The 27762-nt window shown below is 53.3% G+C and overlaps 2 protein-coding genes across 3 annotated transcripts; one reads left to right on the forward strand and one right to left on the reverse strand.

Moving 5' to 3' along the window:
- Window positions 1-1081: 1081 nt before the first annotated feature.
- Window positions 1082-8884, reverse strand: KMT5C (lysine methyltransferase 5C). Of its 2 annotated transcripts, XM_010961904.3 has the most exons (9): window positions 8725-8875; window positions 6777-7021; window positions 6432-6597; window positions 5953-6062; window positions 4896-5059; window positions 4715-4734; window positions 2824-2960; window positions 2560-2720; window positions 1082-2287 (listed from the first exon to the last, which is right to left on the reverse strand). In XM_010961904.3, exons 2-9 carry the CDS (start codon window positions 7019-7021, stop codon window positions 1785-1787), a joined length of 1506 nt encoding a protein of 501 aa, XP_010960206.3. In that variant the 5' UTR covers window positions 8725-8875; the 3' UTR covers window positions 1082-1784. The 2 variants fall into 2 exon arrangements, with proteins under 2 accessions (XP_010960206.3, XP_045377787.1); XM_045521831.2 differs by having other exon boundaries at window positions 2560-2960; window positions 8725-8884.
- A 12689-nt stretch (window positions 8885-21573) lies between these two features.
- On the forward strand, window positions 21574-27743 carry TMEM150B (transmembrane protein 150B). Its single transcript, XM_010961902.3, has 8 exons — window positions 21574-21711; window positions 21934-22059; window positions 22261-22409; window positions 22758-22817; window positions 22923-22990; window positions 23206-23333; window positions 24560-24743; window positions 27139-27743. Exons 3-8 carry the CDS (start codon window positions 22342-22344, stop codon window positions 27333-27335), a joined length of 705 nt encoding a protein of 234 aa, XP_010960204.1. The 5' UTR covers window positions 21574-21711; window positions 21934-22059; window positions 22261-22341; the 3' UTR covers window positions 27336-27743.
- The last annotated feature ends 19 nt before the right edge of the window (window positions 27744-27762 follow it).

Here is a 27762-nt window from a genome sequence, read left to right on the forward strand (position 1 = left end):
GAAGCCGTGGGTTCTTGCTTGCTCAGAGGAACAAGTACTTTAGCAGCTGCTGTCAGCCAGCTCTCCCCACTCTCCTCGTCGCCGCTTGCTGACTTGCTGACTGGGAGGCCCTCTCCCTCCTTATTTTTAACCTGAGGGAGAAAACTAACAGGGTTAAGTAGGCTTTGCACATTTTCTCATTTCTCAACAGGCTATGTGTAAACGAAATTAACTTTAAAGTTAAAAAATGTTACCTGCTTTGAACTGTCCCCATTCCCAGGCCCTGGGACCACTGTGGAAGTGCCCCTTCCTGGGCCATCCCCTCGGCCCACCCAGGTCTTCCTGCAGCCTCTCCATGCCTGTTCACCCCCTCTCCTCAGGGCCCAGGTCCCTCCTGCATGTGGCCGAGCCTCATCAACCTCTGAGTAAACTCTTCCAAGGCTGGCCAACACAGAGGAGACAAACTGGAGCCTGCAGCACACACCTGACTCTCAGACATTTGTGCCTCGTCCCTGTGAAATGGATGTGAGGCCTCAATGAACAAGAAATAAATATCCACAAGATGCTTTGCAGGGTGTCTGGTACTAGGAAGCACTAATTGTTAGCAGTTAGTATTCCCTGAGTAACACAGGGGTTGAGGTGAGAATCAAGAGATGATGGCAGAGTCAAGGCACTGAATTGGATCTGAAGAAACGTGAGAAGATTCACTTCCTGGTCTCACAGAGCCAGGCCCACCACGATGACACGCATGAGGTCTGGAAGGAACGTCTGACTTCAGACAAGGGCGGTCCAACCTCATGAGACCCGGGACAAGTCACTCTAATTGCTGGACCTTGGTTATCTCATCAGAAAAATGGGAAGACTCCCCTCCCACGTGAGCAGACAGGTATGAAAGCGTTCTTCATGAGCATAACCTGTGCCGTAGTATGATTCTTGTCTCTGTCATCCTCAGAGTCCACTGCCCTCTCACCATCCCAAAGCTTTCAGGGCCCAAAGCCTGGGCTGCCTCCCCCGAATCTGGTCTCCCCAGTGAGGTGGAGAGTCTCACCCTCACAATGGACAACTCCTCAAAACATAAATCAAAATGAAAGGCTTCCAGGGGTGATGCTTATAACAAGGTTTTAATAAAATAAAATAAAAAGTTCAAGTGCTTCCAACCCCCCAACATATCCCATTCCGGTGTGGGGGAGGGGAGGGAGCCCCCACACCCCAGTAGCACCAGGGATAGCACCATGAGAAAGATGAGGTCGCACCCGGCCTCCCTGAGACCCACGAGGGTGGTGAGGGTGGTGAGGGCGTGCCCCGGCCAGCCCTCAACTCGCCCCCACCTCAGACAGTCACAGAGCTGAGGACACACCAACGCCCCTCTGTAGGGCAGCGTCTAGAAGCGCCACCCTCGAGTCAGTTCCACCTCCTTCCTCCCGAGGCCTGGGCTTCTGTGGAGAAGCCATAGGGTGGCCCCCGCCCCTTATGGCTTTGCTCCCTGGGCAGAAGAAGGTGGGTGGGGAAGGAAGGGAACAGCTCCTTCAGCCCTGGGGCTGGAGCTGGGGTGGGAGCACAACGGCCAGGGCTCCCTGCTGGGGTGGGGGTGGCTCAGGGGTCAGCAGTCACAAAGGGTCAGGGGTCAGATCCTTGGGGGTGTCCAAACCAACCCTCCCCTGGGTCAGAGCTGTGCTAGGATTGAGAGTCAGCTCCCTTCCAGAGGTCCAAGAGCTCCTTTTGGAGATGAGTTCTCGAGAACTCGGAGTGGAAGGGACCAGGAGGGATGCCCTCCCCTCCCGGCCTGGGCCTCCCTGTCTAGCCCATCATGGCCCATCACTGTTGACATCCAGGTCAATGGAGCCGTGACTGACCACCAGCCGCAGGCGTTTGGGTGGGGAGAAGGGGGCGAAGGCAAGGGCCTGCTTGGGGATGGGGAAGGGGCCTGGGGTCCCGGTGGCAGGGGCTGGGATGGCAGCAGCAGGAGGGGCTGGGGCCACACGGCTCAGGTCCACACGAACCACGTAAGGCAGCCCATAGCGCCGGGCCCAGTGCCAGTCCTGCTGAGGGGCCCACCGGTCGCGAGGGGCTGGACCCAGGGCCACCAGGGCCTCTGCCCGCAGGCAGCAGTGGGGGCCACAGCCTCCCCACCGGTGCAGGGAGATGCGGGCAGCACGGAGAACAGGGGGTGCTGGGGGCCGCCGGGGCTGGGGGCGTCGGCGCCTCCTGGGACGCACCCGGAGCTGGGGCTGAGGAAGCCACTGGAGCCAGAGGGGCGAGGCATCGGGGCGGGTGCTGCAGGGCAGGGGGCGCAGGGGCTGGCAGGCAGCTGTGGAGGCCCGGGGGAGGGGGAGAGGGGAGAGAAAGGGGCAGCCGTGTGAGCAGGGCCCCTGCAAAGGGGGACAGCTTCTGCTCAGGCCAGTGGCCACCCAGTGCTCCTCAGAGGGGGATGGATGAAGAGTGATGCTCAGGAGTGAGGCCCGGTCAGGGGGACGGAGGGAGGGAGGGAGGGAGGTGAGGAGGAGGCAGGATAGGAATAGGGTAGAGAAGGGGCTGGGGGTGGAGACAGACCAACAGGCCAGGGCACCTGCCCGTGCTCACCGCAGAAAAGGTCCCGGCGCAGCGGGGGTGGGTGGGCACAGGCCCGAGGGCCACCCAGGCCACGCTGCAGCCGCCGCTTGGTCTCCCGGAGCTCGTACTTGTCCAGGGACCGAGGTGGCAGGGGCTCTCTGGGCCGCAGTCGGAAGGCCCCCTCGCCTCTCCTGGGGGCAGGAGGAAGGTGAGGGGGAGGGAGGGACGGGCCCTGAGGACACATCCCCGGTCCCCAAGATCCTGACCGTGTCCCTTCCTGCGGGCCGTCCCCACCTCTCGCAGGTGTAGCATTCACAGTGCTCATTCTTTTCACCGAAGAAGCCTTCGCCATAGAAGCAGGTCACCTCGTCCCCTGGCTCAATGTCCCGGAGCACCTTCACGCAGGCCGCGTTCCCATCTGCAGGTACAAACTGGGGGCCAGGAGGCTCAGTGCCCTGCCCTGGGGGCAGCCCAGCTTCACCCTGCCTGGCCTGCCACCCTGGCCCCAAGAGTCTGCTCCTGGGGACAGGCAGTGGCCGAGAGCCCCAGGCAGCACCCTGTCCAGGGCCTGTCCTCTGCACGCCCTCCCTGACCCTCCACCCATCTTGCTGGCCCCCACCCTCCCTGCAGGATGATGATGTAACCGGGCCCTGGCAGTGCACAGGGACCGCTCCCTCTGCTCCCTCCAGCACTCTTCCTTGGGCTCCTGTGACACACCCTACCCCTCCACGCACCCTGCCAGCCTGCACCTCAGTGGCCGAGGTCCAAGCTCTGCCTGGCTCTGCCACATCCCCTTCCCGAGGCCTGTGTCACATTCAGAATTATTGCCCCACGGGCCCCTCTGGCTTGCCTGCTCCTGCCTCCAAGTTCCCAGTCTGGGAGAGGCAGGAATCCCATCCGTCTGTCCGTCTGTCCATTCTAGCCTGACACACACCTTGGCCGCCTGCCTGCTTGACGCCAGCACAATTGGCCAGCACCTCCTGAGTGCATGGTGTCTCACGTCCTCGTCCTCTATCCCCGAGACCCTAGCGGGAGCCAGCCCCTCGTCGTCTCTCATGCTGCTCCACCCAGTGCCCTGCCTCCAGTCCCTCCCCTCTGCACACAGCCCCCAGGACAGCAGGTTCCCTCACCCAGTGGGAGCCTCCAGGGGGCAGACTCCAGCTCACTCAGCATACGAAGCAGCAGCTACCCTGCCTTCTGGCCCCCAAGCCCTCCAGTCCGGCCTGCATCCTGTCCAGGATGCCCTAACGTGCCCCCATTTGCCCTCAACACCTAGAAGAATCCTACTCTCCCTTCGACGCCCGGCTCTGGCATCTTCTGTGCAGCCTCCTGGTTCCACACCACGAGGTGCCTAGCAACTGGCTCATGAAGCCCCCCTGGCTCTCTCTCCTACCCAGTGTCCGCAGCCTGAAACCCACGTAATGGACCGTAGAGTCACAGGACACTGACACACACCTAGCCCTCACAACTGCCCCAGGAGGCAAGTTCTCACCGTTTCCCACCTGGGAAGAGAGACAAGAGCCTGGGGCAGCAGAGCCAGGACTCAAACCCTTGTCACATCTCGGGGCTCCAGCAGGCAGCCCGGTGAGGCCCACGCCTGGCAGGGTGCGCATGTAAGGCCTTACCAGGGCCACCTTCCTTCCATTCCCCTCTCCTGTGCTCCATACACAGAACCAGCAGTGGCTTCTCCCCCACCTTGCCTCCTCGGCCTCCCAGAGCCTCTTATGAGGAAGAGTCCTCATCCTCCAGGGCAGGGCTCTCTCTGCCCTCACCCCAGGGGACACCAACTGGCAGGCTCCTGCCCCAGGGCCCTCCCTTCTGTCTCCTGCTCTCACAGCTGCAGTGGGCGTCTCCCTGGGAGGCTAGCAGCTCCAGGCGCAGGGGCACTTTCTGTCTCCCCATCGCCCCACACTGCCCCCTCAAACTGGCCCAGCCCGAGCTCAGGTTCAGAGAGGGAAAAATGCTGCCAGCAGGTGGCAACCTGGGTTCTAGTGTGACTCTGCCTGCAGTCCCTTCCTCCATCCCTGACGACCACAGGCGCAAACACCAGCTCTGCCCAGCCCAGAGAGGGGCATCCAGGGGTGGGAAACCCATTTGTCAGGTGGGGAGAGCCTGTTTCTGGCTATTCTTGGGCCAGAAAGCCCCTCCCATGTGCCCATTCCTCTGGGAGGGTCCCAGGTCTTACCTTGCAGTTGGGTTTGCAGTCTGGAGCCAGTTGAGGGGTAGGGGGAGTGGAGAGCAGAGAGTCAGGTCAGCGGAGCCAGAGAGCAGGGGGGCCACACCTCCTCCCTGCCCCACTCTCGCCCCTCCCAGGCCCCGCCCCACCGCGACGTTGGCCCTGCCTTCATCCCCCTCCCCACCCCCACCGTGGTTGATGAAGGCAGCAGGGCCAAGCCACAGCTGAGCGCTGCGCTTTCGAGTCGAGTACATGATGCTGAAGTCGTTCTCCCCGGCCCTCAGCAGCCCCTCGTCGGCCTCCCGCAGCTCCGCGATGCAGCCCACCAGCAGCTCCAGCTTTTCGTTCTTCTTCCTGCCAAGAGGCCAGGCCGCGGGTCTGTGAGCCGTGCCTCCCTGACCACCGGCACCTCCCGGACCACCAGCGCTGGGGACAACAGTGGCCTCTCATCCTAGGCCTCCTGCGGGCAGAATCAATGGGGCAGTGCCGGCCACCGCGTTTCACCTTCCAAATGTCTCAAACTCACGCACCATTGCATCTACACTGGCCTGAGTGGGCTTCCCTGCTCCACTAGGGCAGGTATGGCACCCTCCCATGTTCAGCAGGTGCCAGATCCCGCATCCTCCCCACCTGGCCTCCCCACTGCCTCGGGCCTCCCTCAGTCCAGTGCTTCTGCCCAGAAGCCCCCCGCAGGCGCCCCTGTGCTCTTCCCTAGATCCTTCAGTTCGTCCTTCGGGTCTCAGCCTAGGCCTGGATCCCAAGAACACCCAGAATTCCTGGGCAGGCTCAGGAAGCACTGAGCAGCCAGGGTTGGCCCTCCATGTTTATTCCACTACCCACTGCCTTCCTGCTAGACTGAGCCATGGGCAGGGTCCATCTTGCTGCTTGGCAGGGGCTCAGATGGGGATGAAGAAAGGACAGCACAGTCCTGGGCACAAAGCCAGTCCTTTCCCAGCAGCCCCAGGGACCCTGGCTCACAATGGGATGTCATCTCCCAGCAGGGCTGTGGTGGGCAAGGAGGGTCTTGTAGGCCAAGCTGGGCCTCCTTCCTCTCATTGGAAACCACCTCTTCCTAGCCCAGGAACACAGACATCTTCATGGCCTCCAAGTCGCCAGAGGTTTCTCCCTTGTCCCCTCAGCACCTGGCCTCCTCCAGAAGGCACAGGGGTTCCCTCTCCCAGCAGCCCCCAGGGAGGGATGCCTCCTATCAGGCCTGGGGCCCTGGGCTGTGAGTTCTGCCCTCTTACCAAGCTCGGGTAGACACAATCTTGGCTCCATTTGTCTCCATGGAATAACGGGTACAGGGCAAGATGGTGAAGCCGCTTTCAGGCAGGAAGGCGCGGAGGTAGCGATAGATCTGGGGGAGGTGAGGGGGTGGGCGGGGTGAGGAGGCAGGGTAGGGTCATTCTCCGCCCTCTCTCTCCTGGGTTCTAGTTCTGCTCTGCCACTGACTCGCTGTGTGGTCTCGGGGAACTCACTTCCCCTCTTGGGGCCTCAGTTTCCTCATCTGTCAAATGAAGAGGTTGGACTCCATCGCAGAGGGCCCCCCAACTCTCCCTTCCTAGGATTCTCTGAGCCTTGCCTCAGATGGTCCCAATGGCTAGGAAGTCAGGGAGTCCCAAGGGGCTGTGCTGAGGGTCTGCCCCCAATGGCGGAGGACCCAGGATAGGTGAGGTGACATGGAGAACACGCGGGCCGCGGGGAGGAAAGGGAAGGGCTCCCTCACGTGGGTCTTGAGGGCAGCCTCCTGCCGCGGGCCCCGGCTCTGGAAGTAGTGGGCCATCCAGCCTCCCAGCGTCAGGGCCCGGTACGCAGCCTCCAGGTCCCGCTGCCTCAGGAAGGCCTCCAGAGCTGAGCGCAGGTGGTGCTGTCGCCTCAGGGGGGGCACGGGGCTGGGGGAGAGGGCACGCCTGGGTCCCAGGGCCTTGGCCTATTCCCTCCGGGCCTTCCCGGGCCCCACCCTCACCCCTGCTCAGAGCTGAGAGGAGGATGGGGCTGAGGGGTGGCGTGGGAGGGAAGGGGTCCCGAGCCTTCCATGAGCCCCCATCCGCCCTCCTCCAGGTCGCCTCACCTGACATTCATCTTATGGGTGCGGAAGCCGAGGTAGGGGTCCAGGACGAGGCTGGTGGCAAGGTCGTCGTTCTCACACAGTTCTCTGGCTGTCACTCTGTCGGGCCCCATGGTGCCCCATGCACCATGCTGCCTGCGGCGGAGAGTGGAGAGTGCAGGGCAGGGGCGCCGGCGCCCTGGGCGTGTGCTTGCTCGGTGCCACTTATAAGCTGTATGGGACTTTAGCAAGGCCTTGGGTCTCCTCATCTATAAAGCAGGGAGAAGAGCAATACTGACTTCACAGGGCTCTCACTGAAGATGAAATGCAACAGGTGCTTCCGACAACAGGGAAGCCCCCAGAGAAAGGCCAGCCGCCATCCTCAGCATCTGCATCTCTTCAGGCTCTTGAGTGCAGACCCAGATCCTCCAACCACATATGACCCCGTCCATGTGCACACACACACACTCACTGACCCATTGTGCATAAACAGATTCCCTAAGACCCTCACACACATCACAGACCACACAAAGGCACACGCACACACGCACACGCACACACGCACACGCACCCAGGGAAGGCTGATTAACTGGCAGTCTGAGATAACCCTAAAGGATTACTCCTTCAGGAGGTGGAAGTCAGGGGGCACCCAGCTCCACCTCTGGCCCTCACCAAGGATAAAGCCAAGGGGTCCTGCCCTGCTGGAACTGCCTGTTCTTCTGCCCACCCCCACTCTCTCCTGGCCTTGGCCTCCACCCCCCTCCCCAGCAGCCCTTGGGAGTCCTCAGAAGGCTCTGGGTGAAACCCCAGGCAGTCTGGAGGAGGGGTGAGGGGAGGGAGAGCAGAGGAAGGATCCCAGCACCTGCTCCCTCTCCAAGGATTGCGGGGGAGGGAGGAGCACAGAGGACAAAGCGGGGGAGGGGGGAGAGAGAAGGAACGGTAGGGAGAGGCAAAAGAGGCCCACGAAAAAGAGGAGAAAGAAGAGGACTAGCTAAAGAAACAAAACAAGCCTCCTAACCCCGACTGCAGAGGGCCTTCTGGGCACCCACAGCACAGTGCTTCAGGGAGAGTCGATGGGGACAGCAAGGAGAGGAGAGCTGAAAAGATCAAGAGCTGGAGGGGCTGGGAAAGGGGTTCGAGAAGGTAGGAAGGCTGGGGATAAATAAAGAGGGGCGCTGCGGGAGGGCGCTGGGACAGACGCAAGCTGCAGAGGGGCATGTAGGTAAAAAAACAGAAAAATAGACACCACAGGGAGGGAGCTGGGGCAGGTGGAAGGGCCGGCGGTGCCTGCAGGGGAGACAGAGGGGTCTGCGGGAAGGCTCGGGGACCCAGGGAGGACCCCAGGAAAGCCAGCAGGGAGACTAGGGGTCCAGCGAAAGCAGAAGAGAACCTCGAGGTCCAGGGAAGGTCCTAAGAATAAGAAGGCAGAGGGGGGCCTAGGGTCCAGAACAGGGCTTGGAGAAGAAAAGAGGGACAGAGGAAGTCATGGGAATCCAGGAAGGAGCTTAGAAGAGCCGAGAGGAGAGAGCCTGGGCTCCAGCGAGGGAGCTGAGTAGGCAGTGACGATCCAGGGGAAAAGCCTGAGGTCCAGGGGGAAACTGAGGGAAGCAGACAGGGGTCTGGGGAAGGCCTGAAGGGTCCCAGGAACCTGGGTCGGCAGTGAGAGTGCAGGGGAAGCGCCTAAGGACCAGGGAGGGGAGTGGAGAGTCAGAGGGCGAGCTGAGGGTCCAGGGACACGAGAGAGGGGCCAGGGGAGGCCGGGAGTGCGGAGAGGGGCCTGGGTCTGGAAGCACAGGCTGTGCGCCGAGTGCAGCCTGAGGTTCGCTGAAGGGCCAGGAGACGTGGGCGCCTGGACACGAGGAGGGGCCGGGGGGGCGGGGGACAGTCGGGGCTGGGGACGACCGGGAGCCAAGGCGGCGCGGGGCGGGGGCCGAGAGGGGGCTCAGAGGTCAAGCCCCGCGCCGCCCCTCACCCGCTTCTCCTCCTCCTCCTCCTCCTCCTCAGGCGCCCGCGCCGCCGCTGCCACCACCTCCCACTGCCTTCTCCAGCTCTCGTCAGACACGGTCGTCGCGCCTCCTGTCTGCCCCGCCAGGCCCGCCCAGACACGGCGACTGCGGCATCTCATTGGTCAAGGTCGCCGCCACTCCTCAGTTGCTATGAAGCTCACGCCACTCCCATTGGCCAAGCTCTGCTCTGCCCCTCCCTGCCTGCCCCCCAGTCAGTGCCCCTACAAAACCCCGCCACACCCGCGCTCCAGCGAGCGCCGCCAAGTGCGGCCAGTGGCTGCCGCAGCTGTCCTTCTGCCGCTGTCATGGAGACGTGTCCCCGCCCACGACCCGAAGTCAACGCCCTCATTGGCCGAAAGCGCCGTCGCTCCGGGCGAAACTCGGGTTTGGGTCGGGTTCTTCAGGTCCAAGTGGAAAGAGGGCGGGTTCCGCCGGCTCCAGAGCCTGTATGTGATTGGCTGGTCTTTGAACGATTTATCCTTCCATTGGCTAGGGTTTCCGACTGTCACCGTAGAGTCGCGACTTCTCTAGTCTCTGGAGAAACCTTCTGCCACCCTAGCAAGAAAGCAGGGGAGGGCGGGAGTGGGTGAATGCGCGCGCACCTCTCCCCTGCCGACCCCCGCGGCCCGGTGAGGCCTGCGGTTGCCAAGGCAACAAAACTTTATTGACAACCCTGCTCGGTACAAAGGGCTCTTCACTCTCTCTCCCTTCCTCCTAGACCACCTCCTCTTTCCCCAAATACCCCATTTAATTTCGGGAGTACCCACAATAACACTCCCTCTATCAGAAAGAGGGAGATTGGGAGGTAGGGGCTTGGAGAAAGCCTTGACTCGTGGGGTGCTCCCATGGGGGCACCTTGGCCCCAAGTTGGTGGGATCACCACCCACCTCCGACCCCGCTCCAATCCTGGAGGCAAACATAATTAGCAATTAATCATAATTAACCCCAGAATAATCAGCTCCGCGCTTGGAGCAGGTGGTCTTTGTTTTGTTGACTACTATGTATCTTGTGTGCTCGGAACAATACGTGGCACGGAGTAGGTTCTTCGTTAATTTGTGCTGAAGGAGTGAACGTCTGAAGCTGACAGTTTCTGCAAACCGTCTCTCTGTGACGTTGGAGAAGTGGCTTGCCCTCTCTGGGCCTCAGATGCGCATCTATAAAACAAGGACCACACTGGTCCCTCTCTGAGGAGTCCTCCTAAGTGTCCTTTATCTTGCTTCCAGACTCCCACCCTCTGTTCATACTATTCCTTCCGCAACTGAGACTACCCCCAGGTCGGAGACACCCCCAACCCAGGCACTCCTCCTCCATAACGGTGGCTACAGCTCCGGAGGAAGGAAAGCGTCACCTAGAGACAGGGAGCCAGTAAGCAGAAAGGACCCTGTAAAAATCTCAACCCTCTGGAAAAGTCCTATCAGTATGTCTGACTGTTAAAAAAGAGTCAGCTCTTCTACCGGTGGGTGTACACCCTAGAGAAACTCCAAAATGTTAAGAAAAAGATAAGCACAAGAATGCTTGCCTCAAGTGGTGTTTGCAACGGTGAAAAACTGGAAAGGGCTTAAATGTCCACCACGCAAGACGTGAATAAATGGATCGTGCCATATTCACACCATACATCAGTGAGTGGCTGAACCAGCGCTCCATATATCAACGTGGGCAACCCCAAAGCATGTTCCTAGTTGCAGAAGTCTACGTAGTGGAATGCACGAACCTTTAAAACACACAAAAACAGAGGCTGCATGTGGACACACGTTGTAATCGTACACAAACGTGCATGAGATATAGCACAGGGAGGGAGAGCCCCAGTGGCGACCCCTGGGGGCGGGGCGGAAGGAATGCAATCAGGAAAGCTACTCAGGACATTGTCATTTGTAATTTTTTTTTTTTTAAAACCAGAGGTGGAAACCATGAGTTCATTGTATTCACTATCTCTTCTTTCTCTATGTGTCAGAAATATTTTATAATAAAAATAAAATTTTGACCCACCAATTCCACTTCCAGGGTTTTTTTCTAAAGAAATAACTGAACAAACGTTTAAAAATATTTGTATTTAAAGATGTTTGTCTCAGCACTGTTGAAAAAGCAGAAAAGTAGGAAAAGCCCTCATCTTCAACACTAGGAGATTGACTGGATCAATTACAGCATATCCACAAGCTGGAATCACAACAGCACCTCACAGTTACTGAGCTCTCAAGACACGCCAGTCACTTTGCAAATAGCCCTGTGAGGAAGGGGCTGTTATTATCCTCGTTTTGCAGATGAGCACAGTGAGGCTTACAGAGGGGATGTAACTGGCCAGCAGAATACAGAGCTTGTACTCTTAACCCCTGGGCTACACCGGATAGGATCCAGCTGGTTCTTCACCCACAGGTGGCATGTCAGAAAGGAATGATGCCCTGACATGTGCTATAATACAGATGAACCTTAAAAACATCGTGCTAGGTAAAAGGAGCCAGACACAAAAAGTCACATACAGACTGACTTCATTTCTATGAAATACCCAGAATAGGTAAATCCAGAGAGACAGAAAACATATTCATGATTGCTACAGGCTGGGGGAGGGGAGGATGGGGAGTGACTGATAATGAGTATGGGGTTTCCTTTTTGGATGAAGACGTTCTGGAACAACAGAGTGGTTGAGGATGCTTGCAAAACATCAAGCAGGTACATAATACCATTGAGTTGTACACTTTAAAATGATTAAAATGGTAAATTTGGTGTTCTGTGTATTTTACCACCAAAAAATAAATAAATAAATAATCACCCCCCCCCAAAAAAAAAGAAAGAGAGAAAATAATCACCTCAGGAATGCAGTGAAAATATAGCTTCGAAGGTTCAGCCTCTAGCAAGCAAGGTCGAGTATGTAATAATTAATCACTTTTAGGGGTGGAGGGTAGTTCAAGTGGCAGAGCGCATGCTTAGCATGAACAACGTCCTAGGTTCAATCCCCAGTACCTCCTCCAAATATAGATAAATAAATAAACCTAATTACCTTCCCCCCAAAATAAATTAATTAAAAAACGAATCAGTCATTTTAGGATGTTGCTACCTGAAATCGGAAATCGGAATGCTCCAAAAGCAGAATCTCAGACCACAGCCCAGACCCCCTAAATCAGAATCACCCAGACTAGTGATTTGGATGTTCCAGAACATTTGAGAAGCATGCCTTAGAAGACACCTTTGTAGGTTGGTTCCTGAGACCAGACATCACTTAACTGGAGGGAGATGTAGGCTTGGTAACTTTCAAGGTGGTACATGACTTAAGGGGAAAGGCTTGCTGTAAAACAGCAAATTGAAGATGATCATATTTCCAGGGGAAGGGATATATATATATATATATATATATATATATATATATATAATGACTAGGGAGACAGTATGGAAAAAAGGGAACTCTTGTACACTGTTGGTGGGAATGTAAATTGGTGGAGCCACTACAGAAAACAATGTGGAGTTTCCTCCAAAAATTAGAAACAGAACTACCATATGATCCAACAGTCCCACTTCTGGATATATATTCAAAGGAAATGAAATCACTATTACAAAAAGATATCTGTGCTCCCAAGCTTATTGCAGCATGATTCACAATAACCAAGACATGAAAACTTAAGTGTCCGTGGACAGGTGAACGGACAAGGAAAATATGGTGTATACATACAACCCAATATTATTCAGCTATGAGGAGGGAGGAAATTCTGTGGTTTGTGACAACATGGATGAACCTGGGGAACATTATGCTAAGTGAGATAAGGCAGACACAGAAAGACAAATACTGCATGACTTCACTTATATGTGGAATCCAAAAATCAGTTGAATTCACAGAAACAAAGAATGGAATGCTGGTTACCAGGGTCTTGAGGCGGACGGGTAGGGGGAGTGGGGGCTGGTCAAAGGGCACAAACTTCCAGTTATAAAATGAATACAATTCTGGGATCTAATGACTATAATTAATAATAATATATTGTATATTTGAAATTTGCTAAGACAGTAGATCATAAGTGTCTCAGGACACACAAAAAGGCAGTAACTATGTGAAGTGATGGATGTGTTAATCAACTTGATCACTGTGATCATTTCAGGGTGAATACATACATCAAAACTTCATCTTGGGGGAGGGTAAGCTCAGGAGTAGAGCACAGGCTTAGCATGCAGGAGGTCCTGGGTTCAATCCCCAGCACTTCCATTAAATAAATAAATCAATAAATAAACCTAATTACCTCCACCCCCCAAATTTTTAAAATAAAAGATAGAATCTTTCTAAAGCATACTTTAAAAAATCATGTTGTATGCCTTAAACATATATACAATTTTTGTTTGTCAATCACAGCTCAATAAAGCTGGAAAAAATAGTTGATGGGGAGTTGACTGTGCTTTCATGTATTACTTGTGTAACTACCAAACGCATATAATAATAGAATAAAATGTGAGAATTACATGCTATATGGTAATTTGTACACATAGTCCTGTATCTGTATGCAGATATATGTATTTATGCGCATGCACGCACACAAACGTATCTCCATCTATCTATATCATCATCATCATCATCATCGTCATGCTCAAAGTCCTGCAGTGGAGTCATACCTTGGCAGCCAACCCCCAAGATGACCTTCACTCTCCACCTCCACCTTTGGGAGTCATGCCCCTGTGTAGCCTCTTCCCAACTGAATAGGTCTGAGCTGTGTAACCAACAGGACATTGCAAAAGTGGTGGCATGTCCACAGCTAGGTTATCAAAGACACTGTTCTCTCTAGGATCATTCACTCCTCCAGAGGGGCTCAATGCCATGTCACGAGGTCATTGGAGCCACCGTATGGAGAAATCCCCGAGGCAAGGGTGAGGAACTGAGGCCTTGTGCCAACAGCCAGAGAAGAACTGAAGCTTCCTGCCAACAGCTTGACCGTCATGTGAGTGAGCCACCCCAGAAACGGTCCTCCTGCCTCTGCCAAGCCTTCAGAGGATCATGCCCCAAGCCACATCTTGACAGCACCCTCAAGAGGAACCACCCAGCTAAGCGGCTCCTGAATTCCTGATAAGTGCTTATTGTTCTCTTAAGCTATAGGCAGTGGATACACACCTAAATTAAAATCTGTCATCCTTACAATGGCCCCCTTTCTTCCTCTGATCCTATCACTAACTTTCTCCCCATTGTTCACTGCTACAGTCCCATCAGCTTTCTTGCTGGAAGTCGAAAGTCCCAAACATCTCCAGGTCTTTCCCTGCTGCTCTCTCTCTCTGCCAGGAAAGCAGCTCTGCCCACTCACACTTGCAGGGCTCTCTGTCTCACCTGCTCCAGGTCTTTGCTGCAATGTTGCTTCTTCAGGGAGACCTTCCCAGCAACCCTGGCTGGAAGAGCCCACCCACCCCAGGCATCTCCTCACTCTGCTCTATAGCATCACAGCCCCAGGACAAGTGATATGATAATTTGTGGGTCCCAGAGCAAAATGAACAATGCAAGAGCCCCTTGTGCAGAAATTGTTAATAATTTCAAGATGGCGACAGCAGAGCATGAAGCCAATGTGCCCTTGGCAACCACACGGGTCACACGCCTGAGAGGCTGGCACTGAACAGCACTTGCCTGACATCATACTTCTCTTGCTTATTTGTTCATTGTCCTCCTCCCCAGCTAGAACATAAGCTCTCAGAGGGCAGGGACCCTTGTTTTTGTCACAGCTGAGTCTCTAACGTCAAGGACAGTGCCTGGCACATTAATGGCATTTGATAAAAATATACCAAATGATTAAATGAATAACAGCAACTAAAAAAGTCTGACCTTAAAGGAGAGAAACCCTCAAAAGAGGGCTGTTACCCCTGGAATGAGAGAAAATCTTTGCAAATCATATAGCTGATGAAAAATTTGTAATCCAGACTATATAAAGAATACTTACAACTCAATAATAAAGAAGACAAACAACTCGGCTAAAAAGGACCCCAGAAGGAAAAAGGGTCTGAATTGACATTTCTCCAGAGAAGATACACAAATGGCCAATAAATACATGAAAAGTCGCTCAACATCATTAGTCATTATGGAAATGCAAATCAAAACAACAACATGATACCACTTCACCACCACTAGGATGGCTATAATCAGAAAGACATATAACAAAAACCCCTGTTGAAGATGTTGAGAATTTGGAACCCTCGTGGGTGCATAGCTCAGTGGTAGAGCATGTGCTTAGCAGGTACAAGGTTCTGGGTTCAATCCCCAGTATCTCCATTAAAAAAAAAAAGAATAAGAGAAATTGGAGCTTCGTACATTGCTGGTGGGGATGTAAAATGATGCAGGCGCTGTGGAAAATGGTCTACTAGTTCTTTAAAATGTTACCATAGGACCCAGCAATTCCACTCCTAGGTATACACCCTAGGGAAATGAAAACACACATCTACACAAAAAGGTGTGCACGAACGTTCAGTGCCAAAGGCAGAACTGACCCAAATCTCCATCAATGATACATAACTAAACAAAATGTGGAAAGGAAATGCTGACGATTGCTATAACATGGATGAATCTTGAAAACATTCTCCTAAGTGAAATAAACCAGACACAAAAAGACAAAGACTGCATTATTTCAGACATATGAGGTGTCTAGAGTAGTCAGATTCATAGAGACAGAAAGTAGGATGCTGGTTGCCGAGGGCAAGGGGAGGGGGCTAGAGAGTTATTATTTAATGATGTGTTTTAACTTGATAAAATTTCTGTTTAGGATGATAAAGTTTTGGAGATGGGTGGTAGTGATGGTTGCACAACAGAGTGAATGTGCTTCGTATGACTGAATTGTACACTTAAAAATGGTTCTAAGGGTAAATTTTACTTCATGTATATTTTAACCACAATTAAAGGAATCTAGAGTAAATTCATACTTAATGGTGACATATAGTGGGTTTTTTTTTTTTTGCTGTTAATGGAGGTACTGGGGATCGAACCCAGGACCTCATATATGCACTCTGCCACTGAGCTAGACCCCCAGCCCTCCTAATGGTGAACTATTGAAAGCTTTTCCCTTTAAGTGAGAAACAAGATAGGGATGCCCCCCTACTACTGTTCAGCACTGTTCTGAAGACATAGCCAGTCTTCAGAATAAGGCAACAATAAGAAACAGAAGGTGTAAGACTAGAAAGGAGGGGGGAGGGTACAGCTCAGTGGTAGAGTACGTGCTTAGCATGGGCGAGGTCCTGGTTCAAACCCCAGTACCTCCATTAAAAAAATAAGTAAATTAATATGTAAACCTAATTCCCCCTAGTGCTTCAAAAAATAAATTAAATTATATTAAAATCTATTAAAAAAACTGTTAAAAAAGTAAGCATGTGTTGGTTCATCAATTATGCCAAATATGCCACATTGATGAGGGGGGTTGAGGTTAGAGAAGTACATATGTGTGGGTGGGGAGGGCTATGTGCAAACTCTCTGTATTTTCTGCTCAATTCTGCTGTGAACCTGAAACTGCTCTAGAAAAATAAAGTCTATTAATTAAAAAAATAAAAATAAGCATGCAAACTAACAAAAAATAACACTGAAAACAAAAAAAATTTTTAAAGAAAAGAAACAAAACCATCACTAGTCACAAATATAGTTGTGTGTGCTACACACATCTTCCTTACCTTCCCCTCTCCTTTCACAGCTGGCAGACCAACTTTCCCACCTCCTCCTGCCCTCCTGCCCTCCTGCCCCCGCCATGTCACCCCCAATAAATCACTTGCATGGCAAACACCAAGTCAGCCTTTGCTTCCTGGAGGACCCAGTGACAAGCAAGCCGCTTCCTCTGAGCTCCAGCTATCTACTCTGTGGAGCAGCACGACTTCTCAGGGCTGCAGGAGGCTCTGCGGAAGCCCCGAATGCGACCTGGAGGAGCTCCACAATGTGAATGCCTAATTTTGCACAGCATTCGCTAAGGGCCAGGCACTGCTTGCAGCCCTTGCGTGGACTCACCCTTGAACCACAGGAGGGAGGCACCTCCATGATCCTTGCTTTTCCAGATGAGAAAACACAGATCCCTAGATGGCTACTTCCCCTGCAGGTACGCTCTCTCTGGGGAAACCCGCTCCCACCAGCATAACATAAGCTGTTTCCTAAATGGGGAAGTGCAGTAGCTGCTCACTCAGAGGAGGACCAGCCTCTTCCCCTCCGTTGAGCCATGCGAGCAGCCCCAGTTTCTAGAAGGATCCAGAAGATTCCAAGCCCCTGGCCTGGGAGTGGCCAGAGGGAGGAGACTGATTCTCAAACTGGAAGTATTCCACCAGGCTGGAACCCACTTCCCCTTGTCTCTCAGGGATGTCCTGAAGATATCACACAGTCGCCACAGGGACACCAGTAAGCCTAGCCTTTGTGTCAGTGCAGGGAGGCTGGTACCAAGGCCAAGAGCAGGGGACAGGAGGGGGGAATTCCTGCCCAGGGTCACCAGAGGCTTAGCATCTTTACTTCCTTTGTTTTTTTGGTAGATGTGAATTGTTTTTTAAATTTAAGTACAGTCGATTTACAATGTTGTGCTAATAATATAATATCTGTTAATATCAGCACAACAGCATAGTGATTTAGTTGTATATATATATATGTGTGTGTGTGTGTATATATTCTTTTCCATTATAGGCCATTACAAGGTATTGAATATAGTTCCCTGTGCTACACAGTAGGACCTTGTTGTTTATTGATTTTATATACAGTAGTGTGTATCTACAAATCCCAAATTCCCCATTTATCCCTCCCCCCTCCTCTTTCCCCCCAGTAGTTATAAGTTTGTTTTTTATGTCTGACTCTCTCTGTTTTGTAAATAAGTTCACTTGTGTTTTTTTAGATTCCTCATATAAGCGATATCATACAGTATTTTTCTTTCTCTTTCTGGCTCACTTCACTTAGTATGACGATCTCCAGGTCCATCCATGGTGCTGCAAATGGCAATACTTCCATCTTTTTTACGGCAGGTAGTATTCCGTTGTGTGGATGTATATATATATATACCCCACATCTTCTTTATCCAGTCATCTGTCCATAGACATTTAGGCTGTTTCCATGTCTTGGCTATTGTAAATAGTGCTGCTATGAACATTGGGGTGCATGTCTCTTTTCAAATTAGAGTTTATTTCCTTTTGAAAGAGGAGTAGGAATCAGATAGGCACAGGCAGGGCTGGGACAAGGTGGGGGGCACACTGCTTCCGGCAGAGTGAGCAGCAGGTAGCATCCAGCCCTCCCTCCCCAAGCTCCTTCAGGGCCCTGCGTGATGTCCACTAGGGCACACATCACCTGCACACAGGGAGCCCCTCCAGGGCAGGGGTTGGGTCAGAGCATGCCTAGGAACCCAGGGACACAGGGAAATGTTTACTGCATGAAGGAAGGATTCAGGAGGAAGATGCTGAGCTCCTGGCTGAGATGCGGCCCCTGAAGATCAGAGGAGGGGACGGGGGAGACGTATTTGGGGAAGGGGGCGTGGGTGGGCTGGGAGAGGGATGACAACTTGCTAGAGCTTCGTGCCACCTGGGCAGTTTTCGCCTGTTCGTCCACAGCTGTGTCTCCAGTGTTTTGTTTTTTTTAAACAGAGGTACTGGGGATGGAACCCAGGACCTGGGGCATACTGAGCATGCGCTCCACCACTGAGCTCTACCCACCCCTCCCCCATACCCTCCCCTTCTCCCACCAAGGAAGTAGTGCCAGACTGATAGAACCACATGTCAGTGTCAGTCACCCATCAAAGGCTGACCACACTTTCTGTTTTCACTTGATTCTTTTTTGGGGGGGAGGATTAATTTAAAGGTTTTCATTTATTTTAATAGAGGTACTGGGGTTTGAACCCAGGACCTCAGGCATGCTATACCCTCCCCGTTCACTTGATTCTTAACCACAAACCCCCCAGGTGAAGACAATGGGAAAAACAGCTACCTCTTAGAAACACGTAGGTGTCAGACATTCTTCTGAACACCTTACCTAGGCGCTGGTTTGGCTCCTCGATTCCACACGGTGGCCCTCTGCGGATCTCCATTGTGCAGCGGAGGACACAAAGGGTCAGGGAGATGATGCCACAGATCACCCCACCAGGCAGAGGCAGAGGCAAAGACACAAACGCCGGCAGCCAGGCTCCAGCGTGGTATGATGTGACCCAACTTATAGACTGAGGAAACTGAGGTGCCCACTAAGGACACTGAGGTGCCCACTAAGGACACTGCAGGAACAGAATAACGCCCCCCTCCCCCATGCTCATCTCCAGGACTTGTGACGACAGTACCTTACTCAGCGAAAGGGACCTTGCAGTGTGATTAAATTAAGGGTCTTGAGATGGGGAGTTGCTCCTGGGTTATCTGAGTGAGCCCAACGTAATCACAGGATTCTTGTAAGTGAAAAGGGGTCAATCTGGGAATCAAAGGAGGGGGTGTGATGACAGAAGCCCGCACTGGAATGAGATCCTCTGAAGACGGAGGAATGGGCCAGGAGCCAAGGGATACAGAAGCCTCTGGAAGGGACACAGCCCCGCCCACCCCTTGATTTTATTTCAGTGAGACCCATTTCAGGCTTCTGAGCTGCCGAGTTGTCAGATGATACATTGGTGTTGTCTTAAGCCACTAAGTTTGTGGTGCTTTGCTGTAGGAGCCATAGTGTCCTCGATGAGCACCCAGGTCTTCTCAGTGGTAGAGGTGGGATTGGAATTCAAGCCGTGAAAGTTCTGGATCTTCTGGGATAGCTCTTGGATGTGTTTGCAGATGCTGGGCAATGTGTGTGAATGTATGTGTATGCGTGAGCATGAGGCGTGCAGAAATGTGTCAAGAAACCAGGAATTCTACTTACATAAGGATTAAGGTACCTGGTCATGAGAACTAGTGAGTGAACCCACGTGGAGCACATAGGGCAGTGCCTGACACAAAAGATGGCTTAACAGTTAAGATCATATCTCTTCTGGGTCTACACACCACCAGTGTCAGGTATTCTCACTCTCACTCACCTTCCATGGCTCTCCAGTACCCTGAGGGTAACATCCAAGCCCTTTATTGCAGTCGAGAGCTTTGAGTCCTGACTCATTTCTCTTCATGGGCCACCCAGGAGATTGTTGACAAAGGAATGTCGCTCTCCACCTGGCTCTAGGAGGACTGTGAGTCATTAGCCACTGCAGTCACTGACCTTTAATCCTTTAAGGGATCAGAAATGAGGTGCTCTGTGCTCTGGGGAAACTGGCAGAACAGGCCTTCAGATAGAGATTTTCAGGAAAAAATTTTATGAACCCAAATTCTTGTTATCATCTCCTACTTAGAAAGGCACTAAAACAATTAACTGAGCTATCTTGTGCCTCGTGAGCAGCAGCAGCCTTCTGCGGAGATGTGGGCTTGATTGCACGTACCTCTTCTCCAAAATCACATATGTGCTGTCTCTCCCCTGGCGCTCTATCTCTTTGGAGCAGTTCCTCCAGGAGGCTGTCTCCTGGGCTATGGTTCTCAGTAAGTACCCAGATAAAATTGAAACTCACAGCTCTCAGGTCGTGTGCTTTTATTTCAGTCGACAAAACAAAATCACTCCACCCTCAGAGGCCAGGTTTCAGGAAATGCCTGGACTGGACTCTGCTGAGAAAGCCTTCCTGCACCTCTTTCTAAGTGTGGCTCATGAGATTTTCCTCAACATCCCCCACAACCACACCCACACTGACCACCACCATCTCCAGTTAGCCACTTCCTCTTCTAGGGGCCCCACGGCCCTGGCTACCTTCATTATAACATCTCATATTGTAACTAGGGATCCCTGTGTCTGCGCTCCAACCTGGGAACCCACCAAGGGCAGAGGCCTCATTCTGTGTGTGTGTGTGTGTGTGTGTTTCTTTTTCTTTGCAGGGTGGGGAGAGGCAATTAGGTTTCCTTACTGATGTGTTTATTTTAATGGAGGTGCTGGGGATTGAACCCAGGACCTCGTGCATGCTGAGCAGGCTCTCTACCACGGAGCTATACTCTCGCCACCCCAAGATCTCATTTTTGATTGATCCCTGGGCCTCTGGCCTCAAGGAACACTCATAGTATCTATCTGTATGCCTCTCTGCTTTCTCCTCTTTACTCTCAAGGAAGCGGATAGCTAAAAGTCCAAGTTGCCAGGGCCTTGGGAATTCTGCAGTGCAGAGGAAGAAAGATGTGGGTTCCAAAATGGGTGGCATTGATGGAGTATTGTCTAGCCATGAAAAGGCTTGAAGCACTGACATAGGCTACAACGCGGAGGAACCTCAAAAACGCGATGCTCAGTGAAAGAAGCCAGACACAGAAGTCCATGTATTGTATGACTCCTTTTTAAAATGGGATGTCCAGAATAGGCAAATCCAGAGAAACAGAAAGCAGCTGGGTTGTGGCCAGGGGCTGGGGGGAGGAGGGAATGGGAGTGCCTGCTTCACAGCAGGGCTTTCTTTCTGGGGTGATGAAAAAGTTCTGGAATGAGATAGAGGTGGGGGTTGCACAACATTATGGGAATGCTGAATGCCCCTGAACTGTATACTTTAAAATTACGTGTTTAAATTGAATGCTTTCGATATTACATGAATTTTTACTCAGTTTCTAAAAAAGAGGTAGCTGGAACTTCTGGGTCTGAGGGAGGAGGGGCCGGGACCCAAACACTTGAGGACCAACAGGGAAGGAAGCCAGAAAGTTGAGGGCTGTTCTGTGGGACAGAGAAGAAAACGGTTACAGTACAGGAAGCAGTCATTTTCTGGGGGGAGGTTTCTCGGATGAAGATGTCATCATCCCAAGATCTCCTTTCCCACTTATGCCCTGCCGGTGGGGAACTCCAGGAAGGGGGAGCGGAAGGCCAGTGTGGGAGGAGGCAGTGTCATCAGGGCCCCACGCCCAACTGCCTCAGGAAGAGTCTGCACCAAGAAGGGCAGTGGACCCGCAGGCCTGGTTCTCGGTCCTCAAGGAGACAAGAGCTGGGAGGTGGGAACTCGGAAGTTAGAAACAATTGCATGTGTTCTGGAAGGAACTGGAGGCCTGGACTTCTGGGTCCCCAAGTGAGGAAGGGCGAGGAGAGGGGGAGGCTCAGATTTCTGGGTTCTGGGGGATGACAAGGGCTGGGAGTTTGAATGCTGAACCCATAAAGCTGGAGGAAGGAAGCTGGGGGCGCCTGGAAGCTACGCTGCTGCCTGCTCTGTGCTGAACCTGGATGTGGCAGTTTGGGGGTGAAGTCCCTGAGAAAGTGGAGGTCACACTCTTGGCCTGACTGTTTCCTGCAGGCATTCTATCCTGGACTTTGGCTCTACTGGAACACCGACAGCCCCACCCCACGACACAGCCATCTTCCCCAAACCTCTCACCCAGCCCCAGTCTCAGGACTGAGAGAGCCAGAGGGAGCCTGACAAGTGAGCATCCTGGGGGAACCCAGAGGCTGGCAGTGGAGGGAGGGGCTGGGAGAGACTCAGAAGCTGGGTGGGGGGAGGATAGCTAAGAGAAACTGGGAGATCAGGATTGAAGGACTGTGCAGAAGATAGGAAAAGTGCCTCAAGCAGAGAACTGGTGCCTCAGGGGCAGGTGGCCATGATCTAACACACCTGGACCCTCAGGGCTGGTTCCTCACCTGAGAGACAGCAAGCCTAAGCCGTGGCCTCAGTCCCTGACCCTCTCCTTCCCCTGTGGAGCCCGGCATGTGGGGCTACCTGTCCCTGCTCCCTGTCTTCCTGGCCTTCTGGGCTATTGCTGGCATCTGGACCGTGTGAGTTTTAGAGGCAGGATGGATGCCTGCCTCTGAAGGAGGAGGGCCTGGGTACCTGCACCCCTGGGTGTGAGGGAGGAGGGCGTGGGAGCTAGACCCCTGGGTGTGAGGGAGGAGGGGCTGGGGGTCTGGACCCCTGGGTGTGAGGGAGGAGGGGCTGGGGGTCTGGACCCCTGGGTGTGAGGGAGGAGGGGCTGGGGGTCTGGACTCCTGGGTGTGAGGGAGGAGGGGCTGGGGGTCTGGACTCCTGAGTCTGGGAAGGAGCTAGAAGTCCGGTTTCTGTGGGTAACAGAAAGAAAAGTTTCCTTCGAAAGCCCTCTATTCACTCTGCTGTGTCCCTGACCTCAGTTTTTCGCTTGCGGTGGTCCACAAGTCAGTGAACCTCACGGAAGGCTTCCCCTATATCAGGTAGTTTTGCCACTGACAGCGTGGTGTGGATGTGGGTGTTCGGAGGGAGGAGAGGAGGGGTCCCTGCTTCTGAGGAGCTACAGGATGACCCTTTATCTCCCCCAGTCGATGTGGAAATTACCCCCCTGAAAGCTGCGTCTTCAGCCAGGTGCTCAACGTGGGAGCTGCTATGGGTAAATGTGCCCCCCACCCCCCACCCTCCACACCCCAGCCACACCTCTCCTTTGGTGCTAGCCCTACCTAGCCGAGAGAGCCCCAGACTCCTCCTCCCCCAAATCCAGGAGTTGGGCTCCCACCCAGGGGACCTCAGTCTCTCTCCACCCCACCCCCTACCCCCTACCCAGGAGTCTGGGGCTCTGGTCTCCCTCCCACTTCCCTCTTCTCTCAGCTGCCTGGATCTGCATTCTCCGTTACCACCAGCTTCGGGACTGGGGGGTCAGAAAGTGTCCTAACCAGATGATCCTGTGGACGGGGCTCCTCTGTGCCCTGGGTACCTCTATAGTGGGCAATTTTCAGGTGAGACTGAGTAGCCTAGCCCGGGTACTGGTCAGCCAGAGCCTGGGACTACAACTCCCAGCATCCCCCGGGGCCATAGGCTTCTTGTTTCAGGAGGCTGATTCCCGCGCAGCCTCCTGGGACTCGTATTTCTCTGTGGCTCTCGGGCTGTGGAGGGGGTGCGTTCTGCTCTCTGAATAGAGGCGCCTTAGAATCATTACGCTGAACCCTAGGATGTTGGGGGTAATTCACTGCCATGCCCCTCCTTAATGATGAAATTTCTCAGTTCACTTACTCTTAATGAAGGAGGCACTACGATTTACACTGGGCAGGTTGTTTTACTCCATCTCCACAAGAACTCTAGGTAGGTCCTTCTTGGCCAAATCCCACAGAGATATTTCTTTATCACTGCGTTCGTGGTGGTCAGAGATGAACCCAGATTCGTAAACTCTATAACCCACATTCTTTTTTGTTTGTTTGTTTTGTTTTTTTGCCAGGGGGTGGTAATTAGATATATTTATTTGTTTGTTTTAAATTTAATTTATTATTTTACTTGAGAGAGGAGGTAATTAGGTTTATTTATTTATTGTAATGGAGGTACGGGGGATTGAACCCAGGACCTCCTGCATGCTAAGCACAGACTCTACCACCGAGCTATACCCTCCTCCACATTCTTAACCAGGAAGCTCAGTATATATTGTAGAATAAATAAATGGATGAGTGATAGGAGAAATCTTATTGGTTTATTTAATATCATTGTATTTTACTACGAAGCCTCTGATTCTAAACCTCTGCTGACAAAACTCTGGGGAAGCCACAGGGTGTTTAGACAGAAGGCTGCACTATTACTTATGGGGTCCTGTTATATGCCAGGCACTGTTTTAGGGATGGAGGCCCCAGCAGTGAACAGCAGATTTATTTATTTGTTTATTTAATTTTGTGGGGGCAGAAATTAGGTTTACTATTCATTCTTAGGAGAGGTACTGGGTATTGAACCCAGGGCCTCACGCATGCTAAGCATGCGCTCTACCACTTGAGCCACACCCTTCCCTGAGAAGCAAGTGTGAATATCTGCCCTCCTGGAGCTGAAAAGAGCCAGCGCACCTAAGCAATAAGCTAGTTGCTGGGAATGGCCGCTTCCAGTCACAGCCTCTTGGGTTGGTCCCAGGGGCCTCCCTGCACAGCATCGTGGCCCTTCCCCTCCCACAGGGCTTTCTCTCAACTCTGCCCCCTCCTCCTCCTCCCAGGAGAAGAACCAGCGGCCCGTGCACCTGACGGGGTCCTTCTTTGCCTTCTTCGTGGGAGTCCTCTACTTCTGGCTGCAGGTCCTTCTCTGCTGGCGGATGAAGAGCCTGCCCCAGCCTGGGGCTCCTTGGCTTGGGCCTCTCCGCCTGGTCCTCTGCAGCCTCTGCAGTATCCTCATAGTGACCAGTATCCTTCCTGTGGCAGGGAGGCAGGGGCTGGGGCGCTTCTTCCCCGGGGCGGGTCTGCCGTTTACTGGTGTGGCAGCCTCTTCCTTTCTCAGCCTTGGTCTCCGTGCAGGGTTATAACGGAGTCTTCAGAGTGCTCACTCTGGGTTGGAATCCCACCACTTCTACATACCACCGGGCGGGAAACTCCGCTGGTTTCTAAATGTCTCCGTGCCTGTTTCCTCATCTATCAAATGTGGGTAATAATAAGGAACGTGAGGAAGGAAGGAGATGATATATATGAGGTGCTTACATCAGTGCCTGGCATAGTGTGAGTGATGCATAAATATTGGGAGAACAAGAAACCAACGACAGCAGTCACTTTGGGGTACCCGCTCTGCTTTGGGCATCTTGCTGGCTAAGACTGGAGACAGAGGTTTGGACAGTGGGATTGAGTCTCTTGGCCAAGAACTGTCCCGGAAGTTCAATGACAGAGCTGGTGTGGGCGGCAGACGGCTCCCCTGGCCCCTACTTTGTCTCCTCCCAGCCCCTTGCATGGTAATGTCATGTTAGTAGCTTGAAATGGCCGTAGTGAGAGTAGTCACTCCCCAGAAACTGGCAAATGTTACAAATCAGAGCCAGTCCTCACAAATCAGAGCTGGTTGTTACACATTTACTACGAGGTGAAGCCTGGATTCATACCCACTTCTCAGTCACCCCAGAACCTATCAGCACTGCACACCCCTAGGCAAGCCAAACCACTCTCTGAGCGTCAGTTTCCATAGCTGTAGAATGGAGTTGGTTTTATCAGAATAATGATGGTTACTCTGAGAGAGGCTGAGTACTCTGAGCGAGGGGAGGGCTGTGAGCTTAGCCTTGGGGACTGCTTTCCTCTCTGGAGACAAGGGAAGGGGAGGCTGGGGTCCTTGGCATTCAGAAGAGGCTGGAGGGAACCAGCTGAGGCCAGCACCAGCAGCAGTGCTGCTGCTAAGATTCCGATGACCCTTTTGAAAACCTCCACTGGGCTGATAATCAGTTTGGCTGCAGGGTCCTCCTGTGGGGCTCAAGTATCCCTTGGCAGTGGGGAGGGGGGATGGGACCATAAGTGGTCAGTTGAGTGTCGTAAGGGCTGGGTGGCTGCAAAGAGGGGCCTGAGACCTGGTCTGTTTTCAGCTGCTCTTGTAGAACCAGATGTTCCTGGCCTGGGTTGGGAGGTTGGGGGGACACCACAGGTACTTGCAGAGGGTGGAAAAACCCTCTGAGGACCTCAGGGGAGGACCTGAGGCTGCTGGCAGGGCCAGAGATGAGGATCACTGGCATTCAGGTGAGGGATTTCAGGCTTGGGTTTGCCCGAGGGCAGTAGGGAGCCATAGATAGCTTGTGAACAGGGGAGGTACAAGGTCAGTTCTGGGGGTAAGCACTTGTGTTTGGGGGGCTCACACTTCTCCTTTGCTCTAAGATCGGTGGGGACAGGGGATGGTGTTGGCCTTAGTCACTGTCTAAAAATCTCTGAATGAATGAATGATGTCTAATCTGATCTAGGAGGGGTGAGTTGGAGCTAGCTTGGCTGAGAGGAGGAGGAGAGGTACTCTAGTGGGTGGGGGGATGGCCCCAGAATGTGAGGGACATCTCTGCCAGGTTGGAGCTTGGAGTATGTGTGGGCTGGTGCTTAACAACACGTTTTAAGGGGCTGGGACTGGGGGGCTGAAGAAGGGACAGGACAGACCAGTAGAGAGATGCCAGGCCAGAAGGAGATGGACAGCGCAGTCATGACACAACTTGGGGTGACCAGCTGGCCATGGAGATGAGGAGGGAGGGGTGAGGGCGGTCCCCAAGGGTCTGCTTGGACGCAGGAGTGGGTGGTGGTGTCATGGAGGTGGTGCTCTTCCACCCAGAAGGAGGAAGAGGTTTTAGGACGATGTGAGATTCTGTTTGGGAGTGAGCAGGGGGTGCTTGTGGGCCGTGGGTCGGGGGAAGAGTTAAAAGCATAGCCTGAAGCCAGTGGGTGGGTAGGGGTTACTTTAAGAAACCCTGCATTTTTGGAGGTAGAAGCAATGGCGGCTGGTTGGCCCTGGCAAGTGAGGAGACAGCAGGGCCTTCTCCGGGACAGGAAAAGCCAACAGGAGAGAAGAGTCTTGTTCTGGGATGTTGGGAATGTGATACAAACAGGAGAAACATGCAAGGAAAAAACTGGGAAACAGCTGGAGACAGAGACAGGGATTGGAGGGCATCCCTTTGGGAGCGTCTGGGTGTTGCCAAGGAGGGTGTCCAGCCAGAGGGGTCATTCTAGCCAGGGCAGGGTGGGCATGTCATGAGAAGGCACCCAGAGACGGCCTCAGCCTGTCCAAGGTCATATGGCAACCCAGCCAGTCTCCCGCATCCTCCCGTGATGGTCTGCCCTTGACCCTGGTGCACAGTGGTCGTCCTCCACGTCTGGCTACTGCGTTCAGCCTCCGCTGCCTGCGAGTGGGTCGCCGCCATGCTGCTATTCATCCTCTTCGGCCTCTTTGCCGTGGACTTCTCCAGCCTGGGTCGCTGCACCCTACATCTCCAGCCGGGCCCCAACAGCCTCAGCCCCCCGGCCTCCCCCATCTCCCTGCAGGTTCCGCTGTGAACCGCTGATCAGCGCAGCATCTTCATACCTCCAGTTCCCGCCATCTGGTTCCACATCTGCGGTCAGGGCCACCAAGGAAGCGAGAGGCCAAGGCCAGCCAGCCATCCCTGATCAAGGATATTTATTATTATTATTATTAACTTTTTCTTTTTTGCCGCCGGCGGAATCAGAGACACAGACGCAGGCAGGATCACGCGAAATCAGAATTCCTTCCGGAGAGCAAATCCGTACAGAAGGTTGTGGGGGCCGGGAGAGGACCAGGAGAGGGGGGCCCAGGAAGGGGGAGTTGGGGACACAAGGACAGATGGCCCTGTCTGTCCGGATCTGCTAAGCCACCCCAACCAGCCCCCGTCCCTCCCCCACCCCATCCCGCAGAGAAATTGATCAATAAATAAAATAATAAATTAATCAATAAATAAAATAGAAA

The sequence above is a fragment of the Camelus bactrianus genome, chromosome 9, assembly GCF_048773025.1.
Source record: "Camelus bactrianus isolate YW-2024 breed Bactrian camel chromosome 9, ASM4877302v1, whole genome shotgun sequence".
NCBI classification, from domain to species: domain Eukaryota; kingdom Metazoa; phylum Chordata; class Mammalia; order Artiodactyla; family Camelidae; genus Camelus; species Camelus bactrianus.

What these genes read in the sequence shown, in the direction of transcription:
- KMT5C (XM_045521831.2), bottom strand. Translation starts at nt 8,877, where the DNA reads ATGAGATGCCGCAGTCGCCGTGTCTGGGCGGGCCTGGCGGGGCAGACA. An exon ending in ACCCATAAGATGAATGTCAG is followed by an intron (nt 6,598 to 6,776) that starts GTGAGGCGACCT and finishes CCTCTCCCCCAG; the next exon opens with CCCCGTGCCCCCCCTGAGGC. An exon ending in TGCTGCCTTCATCAACCACG is followed by an intron (nt 4,735 to 4,895) that starts GTGGGGGTGGGG and finishes AACTGGCTCCAG; the next exon opens with ACTGCAAACCCAACTGCAAG.
- TMEM150B (XM_010961902.3), top strand. Translation starts at nt 22,342, where the DNA reads ATGTGGGGCTACCTGTCCCTGCTCCCTGTCTTCCTGGCCTTCTGGGCT. An exon ending in GAAGGCTTCCCCTATATCAG is followed by an intron (nt 22,818 to 22,922) that starts GTAGTTTTGCCA and finishes TATCTCCCCCAG; the next exon opens with TCGATGTGGAAATTACCCCC. An exon ending in CTATAGTGGGCAATTTTCAG is followed by an intron (nt 23,334 to 24,559) that starts GTGAGACTGAGT and finishes TCCTCCTCCCAG; the next exon opens with GAGAAGAACCAGCGGCCCGT.